Source organism: Lycorma delicatula, chromosome 2, assembly GCF_047948215.1.
Source record: "Lycorma delicatula isolate Av1 chromosome 2, ASM4794821v1, whole genome shotgun sequence".
NCBI classification, from domain to species: domain Eukaryota; kingdom Metazoa; phylum Arthropoda; class Insecta; order Hemiptera; family Fulgoridae; genus Lycorma; species Lycorma delicatula.
In genome coordinates this window covers 140,013,967-140,031,756 of record NC_134456.1, presented here as the reverse complement: position 1 = coordinate 140,031,756, position 17,790 = coordinate 140,013,967, and the positions used below count along the sequence as shown (strand labels likewise).

The window sequence follows — 17,790 nt, the reverse complement described above, 5'->3', positions numbered from 1 at the left end:
AAAATTTAAATTACATAAAATTAATCAATTTTTTAATTATTTCACTTACGATAAGTGATGATTAAGAAAAAAATCAATAAAAAATAAATTCAATTAACAAAATAAATATATGATATTGATTTAATGGCATAAAAATTGATAAATATTATCTTAAACTGAATTCCTGACTTGTGGTATTACTAAAATACTATATAAAGCATTAATTTAATTTTTAATAATGTGGGTAATGATAATTACAACTGAATATTGTCAGAAATAAAATGAATTTTTATAATTTATAGAACATAAAAAATGATCAACATAATTAGGTAAATTATTAATAAATAATTAATGTGCTTTGTGGTAAAACAAAACCACAATGTCAGGAAATGGTTATCCTATTATGAAAATTATCTTAATTTCATAATTACATTAATTCAAATAGAAATTAATACTGAGGTTGCTATCTGCTCATTGAAAAGTCACGATGGCAAAAGGAGAGTACTATCTTGTAGAAAATAAAACTATCACACATAAATCAACAAATTCGCAATATGATCGGTCATTTCATATTAGTATCTATTTAATATTTTTCTTTCTTTGTTTATATTTTTTCATTTTACTTATTCCTTCAGTGCTCAGAGAAGAAAAATTTTTTTCCATGTCATCAAAATCAGAGGTAAACCTTTAAATATATTTCTTTTTTTATAAGTATTGTGTTGTAAAACAGAATGATGATTTTGAATTAAGTTAAGGTATAAAAATATAATTAATTACAAAAAAATTACTTTTAGAAGGTTTTATTTCCTCATTCTTAAGAAAATTGAGGTATAACAATGATATAAAACATTGGCAGCTAAGATGTCATATCTGTAATTCATGACCCTTAATCAGTTTTAGATTTATATTTGTTAAGCTATAGATTACTTTAAATGCATTATAGTATATTTGGATGGAAGTATATTTTTCTGAGATCTCATTCTAACCTTATTGGAAGTCAGAGTCCCATTCTAATATGAATAGCGGAATATGTTTAGGCAAGTTATAATATTTCCTACAAAAAGAAAATCATAAATCTGAATTTGGCTGTAGTCATTCAGTTATTATTTATAAAACCAAATATATAGGCTAATATCCAATTACAATTACCATATTTTTTTTATTATAGCTATTTAAGGGTAAGAAACGAGCAATACTTGATTAGGATTTGAACCTAGAGCCTTAGGGATAATTGTGGTTACCATGGATGACAGCATATTAATTACTGAAATGAATTGGAAGACAAATTTATGGTCAAAAAACCATTTCCAAATCATCTTACATAAAACCTAAACAGTAGGAGTATATTTTGATCGTTAACGAATCATCATCATTCTTTGAAAAAAATATGAATAAAAAATAAATAACTCAACAGTATCTAATGATAATGATCGTTTATCAGTTGAAATGGTCAACCACATTTAGATTTTATATAAAAACTCTTTATAAAAAGGTTTTTTTTTGCATAAACTTGTCTTCCAATTCATTTTAAGTTGAGAGTACTAAGGTTCAAATCCTAGTAAAGGCAGTTAATTATTTTTATATGGATTTGAATATTAGATTGTGGATACTGGTGTTCTTTCATACATATCATCCTCTGAAATAATAACTTATGGTGGTTCCGGAGGCTAAAACAGAAAAAAAAGAAAAGTGTCCTGTGGAACACTTTTGGGAAACGCTGGCATAGAGCTAGATTTTTAAAATGCATTTAGTAATCCATAAATTTTTCTTTTCTTTTTATATTTAAACCATTTGCTAGTAAGAAGCCTAATGAAATTAATTTTAAATTGTTAAATCTTTAATCAAATCTAATTTTTTTATTACTTTTCCAATCTGTTCTTGTCAACAAGCTTCTCAAATTATTAATTGAATCTTTATTAACCACCCTTTTGAAAAAAATAAAAGTAATTATTTTCTTATCGCACATTTTTATTAGTAGATGATGCTGTTGCAGTTTGACGATTATGATTGTGCTGATGTAATCAGCACAAAAGGATTGAAAATTATCTTTTGTTTCTTTTATTTATTTAGATGAAAGTAAGTGAGGAAACATTTAAAATATTTAAAATATTAAAGCAGTAATATTCGCTTAGATAAATATATATTTTATTTCATTTATCTTATGTTTAATCCTGATTAACCACCTTTCTGTTATATTCAATTATCTATGTTTTAAGTCTTATTTATTTTCAAACAAAATTTCTTTTCTAGAAATAAATCCATGCCATTCAAAATTTCCCATTTTCTGAATTGCTTCTTCTATATACAAGTTATAAAACAATGATGACATCCCCCTCTTACTTCTTCTTGAATTTGCTTATCTTTTTCTTTATCTTCTTTTTTTATCACTACTACTTGATTCTTGAACTGATTTAACTCTTTTTCTCCTACATTTTGGCCCAATTTTCTGTAAAATTATAAATATTTTGCACCAATTTATATATCAGTGGGTGAAACTTGGTATTTTATATTATCCCATACAATTTTTTGTGTTAAGAACTAGCTGACCTGGCAATGCTTTGCCATTTTGAGTATATATATATATATATATATATATATAGATTAAATGAAAAATGAAAATTTGATAAAACATTAAAAACTGAACATTACAGAACTTCACAGAATTTAACCTTCCCCTTTTCCCCTTCTTCCCATCTTCCCCTTTTTGAATCTTTCCTTTTTCCCTTCTTCTCTTCTTCCCTTTCTCCCTATTTCGCTTTTTCTGTTTTTCCATTTTTTGCAAAAATATCTCTCTTCACGTAACTAATATACATTCTGAATATGAGCCAAATAGGACCATAAATGAAATTTTTCCAAATATCTCGGCCCCAGCACCACCTAACAGGTTAAAACTAATTTAGAAACCTTTGCGGGTGTGCGCACAACTCACCAAAGTTTCATCACAGTCGGATGAGGTATAGGAACACATATGGGACAAACAAACTTTCAGCTTTATATATAAGATTCAGTTAGTGATTACAAACAATTATTTCTAAAAATTTAATTTTGTTGGAATTTGTAAATTCCGATTTTGCAACTTTACCCCTTTTCAGATTTGGCTTCCTAACTGATTTTTAGGAGGCAAAAAATATGTTCTAAAATATAAATTAAAAATCTGGAACTAGAGTCAAGGTTAATTTTAAATAATTTATGATTTCAGAAAAAACCCAACTTTTGGTTTCTCTTAAAAAAGTAAGATTTATTTTCAGTTTTATTTTAACTTTTGTGAAGGACATTGTGTTCTACTTTCACTTTCTATAACTTTCATAAATGATTTTTTTGGCCCGAACAGACTTTCTGGGAAAGTTGTGCAGGTGACATTATTGTCATACTGATTTAAGATCAAGTGTCAAAAATTTACATTCACCCCTTGAAATATAAATTTTGAATGAACTGCATACGTTGACTGTCAACAGATATCAACCAGTTTTGGTGATTTTCTTTAAAAATGCTTCATATATTTATTTAACTTTCATCAAAACACAGAGAAACAATAAATATAGATTTGCTACTTATTTATTCAAAACTGAAGCAATGAGCAAAAATATCTTTTCATGAAACACAACAAATAAAACAGCCTAGAATAAATTTGAAAAAGCGTTTAAAGATTTGTAGTTTAAGACATTAAAATTACTGAAAGATGACTGAGATACTGATGCCACAGGATGAAAGCAATACCAAAACATTTTACATCATTATAAGCAGTAGTAGGAGATAATTCATGCCTTGTAAACAACTGATTGTAATAACTAAACGCACTGTGATTCTAAAGTCTCTTGATTTTTTTCTAAATAGCTTTTGATTTTCATTAAAATTACAAATAACAATTACATTGCTCAGAATGCATACGTATTGCTTAAGCAATTGCTGTATGACATTTTAAATTTCAATTTTACATGCATGAAATGAAGCCTTACAAAGCCAAACACAAAGTAAAAGATAGAATCTTTTTATTAAATAATTATATTAAAATTTTATTAATGACAGCATAATAAAAATAAGCTGTAATATAATGAAACAATGAGAAACAAAATAATAAAGTCCCTATGGTTTTGGAAGAAATGAATGGGATGATATTAAGTGGTTTTATAAATATCAGTAGAGATTCTTTGCTTGCACTTAATGAATTAGGTTACGTCAAGTTTATCAGTAAAAGTTTGCTATAATCATAGTGATGGCCTCTTGGTACAGTCTTTTCATGATTATGAATTTTTTATCATATCATTTTATAAATAAATTCTCACAGATTACTAAAATTAAAAACAATAGGTTGCACTTTAGAATTTTTTGACTTGTCACCACAGCAGTCAATATCACTCGAAAGAAAGAAATTTATTAATGATCAAGTTATCAAGTAGAGTCAGTATATTAAAAGATTACAGCATTTATAATTTTATCTTTAGTTTTAACCTATTATTTGTAATAGTAATCTATATCTATTTGTAACTATGTATGTTTTAGGCAGAAAAATTATATCACGGTGAAGGTGATCGCTGGGGAAAATCAACAGCAATTAGTGAAAGTACAACTAATTCTGCTTTCCCCACAAAAAATATAACATATGAAGTCACTACAAAAGATAGATTGCTTACAACAAGTAACATAACTAGTACTGTTTATTCATTAAACACAACACAAAAAACTCTAGCAGAGACAACAAAAGTAATGTTAGCAAATAATTCTAAAATCTCTCATTTTACTGATAATGACACTACACAACTTATAACTAAAATGCTGGCAACTGTCACTGTTACACCAACTAAGAATGAAATATATGAGAAAAATTCCTTTACATTTGCATCTCTCACTTCTCCAGTGACAAGTGAAGCTATAAGTAATAAAATCATAGGTGTAACAGCAAAAGGATTCACTAACAAAAATAATGAAATTAATACAGAATCCTCATTAACTTCTAAATCTACTGATGAAATTATGGCAACAATAAACAATACACAAAAAACTACCATTTCTCAAATTATAGAAAATTCTGAAACAACTGCTTCAACTGAATTCACCAAAAATCAAATATTTACTGAAGAAAACACAACTACAATTATTAATAATAAGAATAATGAAACCATTACAAAATTGTTATCATTGATACCTAATAATGTGATGACAGCAACCACACACAGTACACAGAAAATTACTATTCCTGAAATCAGTACTTCGACTACATTTAGTAAAACTACCATAGGTGGAATGTTTAGTACAAATGACATATCAACATTAATTAATCCTACAACTAAATTAATGAAAGAAAACACATCAAATAATATAAGTGAGTATCTCCCTTCATCAATGATTTCAAAACTTGACATTACAACACCAACAATAGTGCCCACACCCACTGACATATATGAAACCACACTGACATTGTGTTTAGAAGATTATGATCATGAACTTAAACCTAGTATTAGCAGGATAATTCAAAATATAAACAAAGGTAATAAAATATTCTTATTTTTACATAAATGAAAATTAAACATAATTTAAAGTTGAGAGTCCTGTTAAATAAAAATAAGTGTTTCATTCAAATAAGTAAATGATTAGAGATGCAGAATCAGTAAGAATCAGTAAGGTAAGGTCAGAATCAGAATCAGTTAGGTGTGCTATTTCATTGATAATAAAAAGGAACAGATCGCAATTGCTTTCCTTCCAGACAAATGATGCAGAGCATTTGGAAGAATAAAAAAAAAACAGCTATAATGAAAACCTTAATCAGAACAACACCAACAATTTTTTTTATTTTGTCTTCAGTCATTTGACTGGTTTGATGCAGCTCTCCATGATTCCCTATCTAGTGCTAGTTATTTCATTTTGGTATACCCCCTACTTCCAACATCCTTAACATTTGTTTTACATATTTCGAACGTTGCCTGCCTGCACAATTTTTTCCTTCTACCTGTCCCTCCAATATTAAAGTGACTATTCCAGGATGCCTTAATATGTGGCCTATAAGTCTGTCTCTTCTTTTAACTACATTTTTCCAAATGCTTCTTTCTTCATCTATTTGCCGCAACACCTCTTCATTTGTCACTTTATCCACCCATCTTATTTTTGACATTCTGCTATAGCACTACATTTATCACTAATAAATATACAAAATATTTATCACTAATAAAATGGAGAAATGGTTTAAATCCATAAGTAACACATTATTAATAATATATAATTGAAAAATGTAAAGGAAATAGGTAAATACTTATAAAATAAATACAATATAAAATAGCAGTTTAGAATGTGTTAACTGAAAAAAAAACTTTATCACTAGGTAATTTATAGGCATTAAATACAAATATAATTAGGCAATTTCTTGAGGGCTACAATATTTCTATGGTATACAATACAAAATAGCTCTGTTTATTTCTTTATCTATCCAACTACCAATCTTTTTGTTGCTGATCTGTTTTGGTTATGATTGCCAATCCCTCTTACATGTTTCTTTTCATTCTAAACTTAGTGTTCTAGTTTTCTTCTTATTCTCCAGTTTTAGTATTGGTCTAGAATTCTTCTCACTTACGTTTGCTGTATCGTTAAAAAAATATTTAATGATGATTGAAAACAAAACTGTTAGATGTAAATGTATGAATTTCAGCAATTTTTCAATTATCCTGGAGAAAAAGAGACATACCACAAAGTTTATAATTTTAGTGTTAATACACATTTTACTTATTAATTTAAATAATATATCCACTTTAATTTTTATTTTCGGTAATCATTTTAAGACTATTTGTTTATAATCATTAAAATAATTTTACTTTAGATTGGAAATATTATATTTTTTTTTTGTTCAGGTCCGTCATCTTGTATGACAAATTTGTGTAAAACTGAATCAAGTATTATACTTTCAAATATGAATCATTCTTTTGAATACTGTCAAGATTTTTTTGAATATGCTTGTGGTGGTGTACGACACAAAAAAGCACCATTAGAGAATAGTCCAGAAGAACTTGTAATTAGAAGAATTGAAGGTTTGTGTAAATATGTAAATGTTTTTTTTTGAATTTAAAAGAAAAAAGAAAATAATAGGTTAATTTAAGAAAAAAAGTACTAATTCATTTGATGTTTATATTATATTTGAAGTTTGAAATTACTTTAATTTATTGATTCTGGTATTAGAAATTCTTAAGAATTAGAAAATCAGATGTCATAATTCATTATCATTATTATAATTAATATAATATAACTAACAGAATTTGTTAGAAAGTCATCCAAGTATACATGATTTTGAGAGGTAAATTTATTTCTTCTGTTTCCCTATTCAAATAACCAAGGATTTATATTTTCTGATTCATTCAGTATATAGCTTTTGGAAATGTCATTTGCTTAATTTAGTGTTTGATTTCAATGCACTTGGCAAGATGCTTTGCAATGATATATTAAAACCTTAAAAAGAGGATCTATACTACCTTAATCAGCAATACCATTGATAAAGAAGCTGAATAAAGCTTTTAAATATTTTTTGAAATTACAATCTGCTAATTTAAAAAGTAAGTTTTTCTTTACAGACATATTTAAAAAAAATACATCTCAAATTGTCATTTGCATCACTGAATTCAATAGTACATTCAGGTCAGGAGAAGGTAACAGAAAACTACTCATAGTTCACTATCTTCAGTATGCTATTCATGCTAGCATGCTGAATATTAATACCTAGAATCTAGGCATCAAATTTGGTGTATCCTGATCTGTTCCTGGGAACAGTGACAGTAAACTCTAGATCATGCTGTTCGACTAAGCCCGGACTTCTACACCACAATTAAATAGTACTTAGAAGTTTGGTAGTACTGAATAAGACAAATTGTCACTTTGGTAGTTCATAGGCCTTTACACTGCTGCTTGCAGTTTGTTTTATAGGTATGAGCTATAAAATGTGATTTAATATTGTTCACCCAGCTGTAAATCAAAGTTTGGTGTGTAATCAGCATGGCAACCCAATATGGCCATTGAATTGGAAGAATTAATCTTTTTGCAATCAAAGTGGATTTGACCAGGTCCATCTGACGTTTTGGGCATGATCTACCCTATATGTGTGGAAACACTCAGTTTTACCTGAATCATCACACAATGCAAAACTGCTGTACAATTAAATAACCAACTCCAACTCCAGCTAGCCTTGATTGACCTACTAGGTAGCATAAGAACCTACTTCTAACCTGTGGAAAGGCAAGGCAGAAACCATTATCAGCAAGACAGTTTGAATGAAATATCCTAGCTGGAACAGAGCTTGTCATTACTTTGAAAGCACAGTTTTCCTGGCCACATTGAGTAAGGGCCTTCTCCAACTGCATAAGTGTAAGGTACTGGGGATCAAGTTAGAAAAGGCAAAAATAAAAAATAAAACTGTATCAAATAGGACAAATAAGACTTAAGACTTAAGATAAATCAATTGTTGTAATTTAAAAAGGGAAGGTAACAAAACAGATTTTTTTAAAAACAAAAGATTTGGAAAACTTAGCTTCTCATTTAAGTATATACAAAAAAAAAATATTAATTCAGTTTTTGGTAGGATTGAAACTGCTACTAACTGGCTTGTCTTAAATTTATTCTTGAATAAGTTTGAGATAATTTATTATTTTTTACTTACATCATTACTCTTTTTTTAGATGAAATTAATGAAGTCAATGAAAAAAGATCAATTTCTAAAGATAAACTGAAAATTTTTTATGAAAGCTGTTTAAATTACAGCAAGACTAACTTACATCAACGGTTACAAAAAGGTATGTATAAATAAATTTTTTAGTTAAAGATGCAAGATCTAACACAGCAACCAATTTATAGTTTGTATGTTTGATTGCTTTATGACAACTTACGGGAATATGAAACGATTAAATGAAATTTTGCAAACACCGACAGTTCTAAAGCTGAAAAATCATGAGTATCATATTACTTTTTCCTGTATTACTTCCAGCTTTGTACAGTTTGAAAAAAAATATTTAAATACATCAAAATATTTTTAATACTTTAAGTATTTGAATTAATAATTTAGATTTTATTTATAGAATCCATCTTTATAAGATTATTTTGTTATCTACCTTAATAAGTAGCTCTATTTTTAGTTTTAAAAATCTAGTAGTATTCGCTAATAAAGTTCAATGAGTTTGGTTCTGTAGGTATTTTATTTTGAGCCCACCATAACTAAATGTTATAAGTTGGATATATTTTTTGAGAGGAGGGGGTTTTTAAAAATATTTTAAGTCATGTATAAAAAATTGTAAGTTGCAGAATCCAATTTTATCAGTTTTTTGGATATATTTTTGTTGGATCTAAAATGAATTATTTTCCAAAGTAGTAGCTGCAATTTAAGGAAATTACTCACAAGCACTAATTAACAGCTTTTTTTTCAAGTGAAATATTTTTTAATTTTATAGTATTTTGAAAATTTTAAAGAAATTGGAATAAAAACTTTTATTTACTTCTACTTCTACTGAAATTATGAAAGAAAACTGACAACATATAGTATAAACTCTTTTTTTTATTATGCAATATTTATAATTTTTTTATATTAGGAAGTAAATAGGAACAGATAAATCATTTTTTAATATGAATATTAATTGTTAGTGTCAACAAATAAAGCAAATTTTGGCTTTTTACATGACTGCCAAAAAGGATTGTAATGTATACACTCCTTGTAGGTGTATGTATGTACTTATGTTTGTATTACTGATTTAGCTGACCCCTCGTTGGAATATCCTTATATAAATATATATATATGTACGTACATATATATGTGTGTGTGGTAGTGGAGATTTCTCAGTTGAAGCACAGACTAATAATAAATTGAATTAATGAACAGTGAACTGTGAGCCTTTATCACTATTTGAGCTAGGTTTGAATTGAATGGTTCAAATTAATCATATGAATAATATTAAAGAAATAATAAAATTAAATTTATGTTAAATAAAATTTAATAAATTTAAAAAATTTTTGTTTAATAATAATGGGCTTGTCGTGGGAACTATGTGTGAGGCTAGAGTGGTGAGATAATGTGAACACCTCATGCGAGGCTAGACCAATCATCACTATCAATTGGTAACAAATGGGGTGCCCCTAAGAGCTGTTTTGGGAGGTGAAATGGAATGCTCTTATAATATTTCTGCAAACAATCGTCCGATTTTCAAAATTCAAACGAGGTATTTGTTAGTAGGTTGAAGGCTAACTTTTGCACGCATGAGGTACACTCTCGATCTAACAGATCATGGCTGTTTGGAAATGTTTTATCTTTGCAACCAATCTTCGGATTTTCAAAATTCAAGCAGGGTATTTGCTAGTATAATACAAAATCATGATAGAAGCAAACCAGAAAATTAACTGATATACTCAGAAATGGACTTTATTTAATGCTGTATAGCATATGAATGTATTATTTTCAAAGTTACATCTTCTACTACAAATTAATGTGAAAGCATATTCTTAGATAAAACTGTCTCAATAAATTTAGTGATGACAAAAAAGATATAATTTAGCAAATTATAATAATTATATTTATACTGATTTAAATGATGTTCTTTGATCATGTCATATGGTAGTTCTTATTAATAGAAATTCTTATAAATACAAATCTCTGAATTATTATTATTAATAATGGTTAGTTTTCATTCATTTAAATTGAAAACACTGTACAATTTTTTTACATATAAAAATGCTGTACAAAATTCTATGTTTTGAATTAACATTTCCCTCCAGTTGTGTTGTTAGAATTAACAGTAAAATGACCAAAAGATGATTGTAAGCAAAATATAAATTGGATATTATAAACAAAATTGTCACCTGCATGCTGCAAAAACCATGTTTTTTTTGGCAGTCGTGTTTTTTAATATTTATATTTTGTTCACAGTTCAATTATCTTGTTCTTTTAATTCATTAAATCCCCTATTCATTTTAAAAATATAAATATGATTGTTGATTTTCCCTACAGAGTTGAACCAGTATAAAGAATTATTTTATATCAGTTTAACAATGCACAGAAAGGGGTTTTTAATCTGTTGCTTTATATTATATGTCTCAGACTTTCATACAGTTGTAACACATTTAAAGCATTTGAGGCACAACAGTACCACTAAAAATTGTATTCTTTGAGGGTAATGATGCTCATTATGGTGTCAGTCCTTGGTGAAAACAAAGTGAATGTGTCATTTGCAGGGCTAAATATCAGCTAAGTTTTGGTGCATTTGGCATGTTGAGTTGCAATCAGATGTTTGGATCAGTAAAGAAAGCTAACAGGAGACCACCTCACTCCCTAATTTTCCTTGCAAGCATGATATATATGCTTGTTTATCTTGAAGATGGTTGTGCAATTTGTGGTGTCACTTGTGGCTTATGGTAGTTCACCTATAACCATGACTATTATAACAACACTTAATACACATATTTGTTGATATTTTTAGTTACCTTATAATTTTAACTAATCCAACTGGCTGAACGTAATAATTTTTATAGCAATATTATTTTCAGTACATTGAAAATAATAAAAATATTATGTTTATCGAGTTTTTATAGCTATGATTTAATGATCTGTGCATCCATCTACTCATGAATTTGTTACTACAAAGCACTTTTTAAATAAGCAAATATTGCTTAATAATAAGTCGTACCAACATTATGAATACTCATATTCTATTCTCTCTTAAAAGGAAGAAAGAATTGATGAACTTTTTAAAGGTTCATTTACCTAGATCTGAAATTGAATATGATCACTAGCCAGTAGAATAGGAAATAAAATTTACTGAAGAATTTTCTTTGCATTATTACAGGTGAGCAAATACTAAAATCTGTGGGTAATATGTATATTCAAAGAGAACCTGTACACAATTTAACACAAGTAATAGCAAATTTAATTCAGCTAGGCAGGTAATTTAATTGGCTGTATTTCTAATCTTTAGTAACTATATATTTTATTTTTATTTTCCTAATGTGTACTACATTGCAATCTGTTCAACTAGTGGACATCCCAAGCCCGTTGGGGAAGACACCCACCTTATGATGCTTCTGGTTGCCACCCCCCCCCCCAATCATAGCCCTGATGAGCATTAATGGGATCAACTTGTGAACAACCAGCAACTCCTCCCACAACCCCATATGAGATGAGGATGTCATGTAAATGAGATCACTCAGGCCGATCATACCTGAGAAGTGTGATTAATTGAACCCCAACCACCAAAATACACTGGTATTCACTGTCTAGTATTTAAATCTACACAAATACAGCCAACTTTTACTAGGATTTGAATCTCTAGTTGGTCTAGTGGTTAACTCATCAGCGCAGATCACCTGATTTCGAAGTCAAAAGTACTAAGATTCAAATCCTAGTAAAGGCAGTCACTTTTATACGGATTTGAGTATTAAATTGTGGATACTAGTGTTCTTTGGTTGCTGGGCTTCAATTAACCACACATCTCAGGAATGGTTGACCTGAGACTGTACAAGACTACACTTCAATCACACTTCATTCATACATATTAGTCAACCTTTGAAATAATACCTTATGGTGGCTCCAGAGGTTAAACAGGAAAAAGAGATAAAAGAGGATTTGAATCTCAGAACATCTGCCTTAGAAAAACAAATGTTAAACAACTGATTTCCTGTGAATTAACCATTAGACTAGTCCAATGCGTTAAATATGAATGTGAATAGAATTTTAAATATGAAAGAATAAAATATAAATATGAATAAAGGTTACAGGTAAGTGGTGTACTGAGGAATGTCTGCCTAAAGTTGTTGAAGCTCTCAAGAAGTGTGTCCAACTTAAGGATGTATACTAAGGATAACTAAGAATACTAAGGATACTAAGGGTAACTAAGGATGTATTGTTTTTTCACCACCGTAATGCTCCAGTGCACTGCTCCAAGTATTTGGGCAGCACTGGAATAAAACTGTTTGAGAATGTCTACCTACAGTTCTGATCTTTCTCCATGTAACTTCATGGAGAAAGACTAATCTTCTTCTGGTTTCCCCAGATGAAGATCAGTCAGAAAGGAAGCCATTTTACAAGCGATGATGACCTCCTAAGGAGTTGGGACAATGAGTGTGTCAAGATTTCTGCCAAAAATGGTAGAGTTTCTTTAAAGACTGATTTCAAAGGATGGATAAGTGTATAATTTTTGGTGAAAATTATTATGAAAAATTATAAAAGATAAAATTGTACTGCAAAATTTTCCTAGTGTTCTTTGTATATTCATTGTAATTGTAAAACATATATACATTAAAAACTGTTTTAATAATTATAATGGAAATAAAATTAAAAAATACATAACCTGTAAAAATACAAATTTTTAAATAATTTATGCTGGGAAAATAAACTACTTTAAAAAATTCTTTGAACAATATAGTATAAAAAAAAATCTGATGTGGACACCACATGATTTCCTTGTATGCCTATTAAATTATATATACACATTTAAAAAAAATGAAAAGTACATAAAACTTTATTCCATTAATAACTGATATTTTTTCTAATTTTTATTCTTTTATCGTTATTATTGAATTATTATTTATTGTAAAGATTTCTTTACAATCGGAGGTTAATAAATTATTAATGAATAAATATATTTAAATTAAAAAAAAAAAAAAGTTTAAAAAAGGAGATAAAGTCTGATTTGAATCGACGTGTCTTTCCCTTGTAAGGTTCAAATATTTCATACATTAAAATTTTATTTGGCTATAACTCTGGAACCAATGAAAATAAGTACCACTTATGATATATCATTAAAATGCTCTCAATGAGAGGTTATTGCTGCAGTTAAGAAAGTATAAAATCCAAATTTTTTGGATTTTGGGAATTTTTGGTCCAGTTAATTGCAGTCAAAAGGGGAGGTGCATAACTAGATGTTAGTCCTAAAATTTCAACATCCTGCAGTTAATCGTTTTTGAGTTATGCAGGATTTATACGCACATATATACATATAGATGTCATGCTGGAATAGTCAAAATATTATTATTTTTGTTGAAATCTGAAAACTGAAGTATTTTGCAATCACAATATTTCCTTTACTTCAGACAAAGAAGTAAAAACAATAAATTTTGTGTTGTAGCTAAGAATTTAACAAAAGATCACCACAAATAATAGTTAAAAAAATAATGGAAATATATAAGAAATAAAAACAAAAAGATATACTTAAACATTTTATAGATAAATAAAAATAATTAAAGACACAAATTTATTATTATAATTAGAAAATTAAAGATAAAATTAAATTAAGAAATCATCAAAACATATTTGAAGACCTGTGCAAATTCCCTGTACTTATATTCAGATATATTAAGAAGTGAAGAAATAATTATAATGATTATGTACATAAAATTTCAAAAATATTTGGCCATGGTTGAATACATTTTATTTTGTTAAATGAAGTTCTTTACAATTTGATGAAAAGATATGATTTAAAAAATGAATTTATTTATACTGTCTTGGTGGAAAATAAATCATTTTTTTGTATATATAAAAATTGGGTAGTGATTTAAATTTGTTTAACAAAATAATGCATACATGAATTTATAACAGGGACTTAATTTAAAGGTATGATTTTAGTCTTTTTTCACAGAAGACTAAAATCATACCTTTCATTATCTAATTATACTTCACATTCCAAAACAGTGGATGTGTCTTAGTCAGATATTTCTGATGAAACTTAGCCAAAATTTAACCAAGGCTAGATTACATGTTTCTATTAGACCCAATGAGCAGTTTAATGAACCATATTTTGATGTTAATTTTTGATTACAATTATCAGCAATTATTAATCATAAAAAGAAATTAAAGATCTGATCAAGAAACTTGACTGACATTTCTTCAGAAGAGTCGGAAATTTGTTGATTATATTTGAAAATGATTTACAAAGATTTAAAAAAATAAATTTAAATGTAGGTTGGCCATTTTGATTATTAAGCTATAATCACAAGCAGAGACTGGAAAAATTATACTTAAAAAGTTAATTGACGAGTAAACAGTTCTTATAAAACACTATAAGTCATGTATTTTAATATAGCTTTTTTGGAATAAGCATAAAAAATAAAAACTATATACAAATTACTGTTGCTCATTTCATGCAATTTCAAAAGAAATGTAAATTTATTTTAAAAACACCTAAACTTCCAATTCAGAACTTTAGATTATAAGAATATTAGTGAATTAATGATTTGTATCTGTGAGCTGGTTGGGAAATGTTGACTTCATATTGCTAAGGAGTACTTTGAAGTGTAGATTGAATCTTTGTTCGAACCTACATCCTGTCTGTCAAGTATAGAACAGTTCAGGAATATTCCAGAAGTATTACATTTTATGTGAAATAATTTTCTGTTTTCCTTTTTTTAGGAAAGCTGGTTTGCTTATTTTAATCTGTAAGATATATTTTCTGTTGTTTATGTGTGCTAGTGTGGTTTAATTATTGTTTAGGTTATTATTATTTTTTTTTTTTATTTTTTTTAATTTCTGTAGCAGTGAGTAAGTCAGTGATGCTATATCTATTTGAGTGTGGTAAATATTTTATAGCCTAGAGTTCTTCCATGTAATCTTTAAGTGATATTGATGTATTGAATAGTCTGTGCATTATCTACTTAAAAGCAGAAAGGTTATATGAGATTGAGTGGTTTGATGTGTTCAAAAAACTAAGTAAGTGTTTTTTTAAAAACAGATTAAATTTTTCCAAATTAATTGCTTAACAGATGGACTTATTTTTACATATATTTAGATTGCAAAGGTCAATAAAGAATTTCTAAGCATAAGTTTATTTAATTTTAATATTTTTATAGCCATGCTTTTTATACTTTTTAACTACACTTTTTTTTTCAGTTTTCCTATTTTTGAAATAAGCCTTGATATTCATCACAATAATCCAAATAAACTTGCTTTAAAAATGACTATACCATTAGAAGATTATCTATTTAGCACAGAGAATGAAAGAGAGAAAAGATGCAAAAACGTTTTAAGTGCAGTATTAGAAAAAAATTTGAAAAATTTCAAACTTTTTATGCCACTTGAAACAGTATATAATGATTACTACCAACCATGTATGGTTAGTATTAGTTTTTCCTAGGTATTTAAAATTGTTTTAAGCATGATTAAAGGAAATTTCAATACTTCTGAAAAAAAGTAAAAAACAATTAATTACAGATACTTTTTGAATATGTGTAAACATGCTTTCAGAGAATTATTTTTATTTGGCTTCTATATCACTGCCATTTTATTGTTAATGGCATCAGTTTTGAGATGGTTTGTAAGTTATCAAGTCTAAAATTGATTGGTATTGTATTTTATCATTTGATAAGTTGAGTACATGATTTTTTTTTAAATTTGCATATTATGGTTAATAAATGTGTGTGTGTGGGTGGGTGCACGTGTGCATTTATACACACAGATATATATATATATATATATATATATAGAGAGAGAGAGAGAGAGAGCATGCGCATACACACACAAATGCTCTATCTCTACAAAGTCATTTACAAATGTTGACTTGCTTTTATGTGTAATACAAGAATGATAATTTGTATTTGGTGATCCATAATATCTCTAACATATGCGTGTATGATCTGTATCATAATATTTGTTACAGTTTTAATTTAATTTGTCATTCTTTGTGTTCATTAGAGATATCTTGTTAGAATGTAGTATTTTCTGGTGTCTTTTCTATGATCTTGAAAGTAATATAGTATTATAAGTCATTATATTTACATTAGCTCTTTTTCAAAACTTTAACCACTTTGTTATGTTCATCAGTGAATTTCAACATCAAAATAAAAGTAAAACTTTTTTAAAAGAATACAATACTAGAAGAACATATTTATAGTTGAAATATTATATAATTGAACCGTTTTGTCAAAATTATCTTCACAAATTTCAAGAAGTAATCTTGGCCAATTATACTTTAACTTTGATTCCTTTTGAAATCTTTTGTAGAGATGTTCTTGGTATTTCCAGTATAATGAAAACCTTTCTGTTTGATGTTTGAGGAGTCTTTACTTTCTGCAAAAAGTATAATGTGAAATATTTTAATGTTGATGTAACAGACTAGAAAGTCCAACGAATATTTAACTGTACTTATTCATTCATTATCAACTGGCATAATTATAGAGTAAATTAATTACTCTAAAAACTCTCTATTCTATAATTACTCTAAAAATTACACTAAAAACTCTATAATTTGCTATAGAGCAAATTATAGAGTTTTTTATGTGGATAATGAAAACTGAACTCTACATCAGTTGAATGAAAAGCCACCCTGACAATGCTGACTGTTATACCACTGCTGAATGTAAAGCCATTGTGCTGATCACTAATAACTGGCCAACCGTAACAAACTTTTTTACAAGAACAGTTACAATTTTTGCTGGTTGTAAAAAACTGAAATAAAAACATATTTGATACTAATACAGTAGCTTTAATAGATATTATTATACAATACTACACTGTGTTTTTACAAGGCAATCAAAACATTTCCAGAATATATTTATTTTACAAAAAAAATGTGTACATTAAATAGTCTTCCATTATATTCTTTTCAAAATTTTACGAATAACATTCATAAGGTTTTTGTAAAATCTCTGGAACTTATTCTTAAAAAAATTTTTCAGATGCTTTGTTGTGATTGTTAGTTATTGTTGTGGGTTTCTTTCAAAATCAATTTCAAGGTTGGAAATAAGTAAATATCAGTTGTTGGCAAGTTAAAATGATGAGTGCTCCAAAGACATTGTATTGTATATCATATTGCATACAAGGTACTTCTTAACTAGCATGGATGTACTAGCATATTGTTATGCAGAAGAAATCCG

The 17,790-nt window shown here is 27.7% G+C and overlaps 1 protein-coding gene across 1 annotated transcript in view; it reads left to right on the top strand.

Moving 5' to 3' along the window:
- The first annotated feature begins 453 nt into the window (after nucleotides 1-453).
- Nucleotides 454-17,790, top strand: part of LOC142319267 (endothelin-converting enzyme homolog) — a 67,018-nt gene continuing 49,681 nt past the window's right edge. Inside the window, exons 1-6 of the mRNA XM_075356322.1 lie at nucleotides 454-658; nucleotides 4,480-5,299; nucleotides 6,816-6,992; nucleotides 8,628-8,741; nucleotides 11,775-11,871; nucleotides 15,809-16,031. Coding sequence (XP_075212437.1) covers nucleotides 467-658; nucleotides 4,480-5,299; nucleotides 6,816-6,992; nucleotides 8,628-8,741; nucleotides 11,775-11,871; nucleotides 15,809-16,031 — 1,623 coding nt within the window. The 5' untranslated portion in view covers nucleotides 454-466. The remainder of the gene's footprint in view (nucleotides 659-4,479; nucleotides 5,300-6,815; nucleotides 6,993-8,627; nucleotides 8,742-11,774; nucleotides 11,872-15,808; nucleotides 16,032-17,790) is intronic.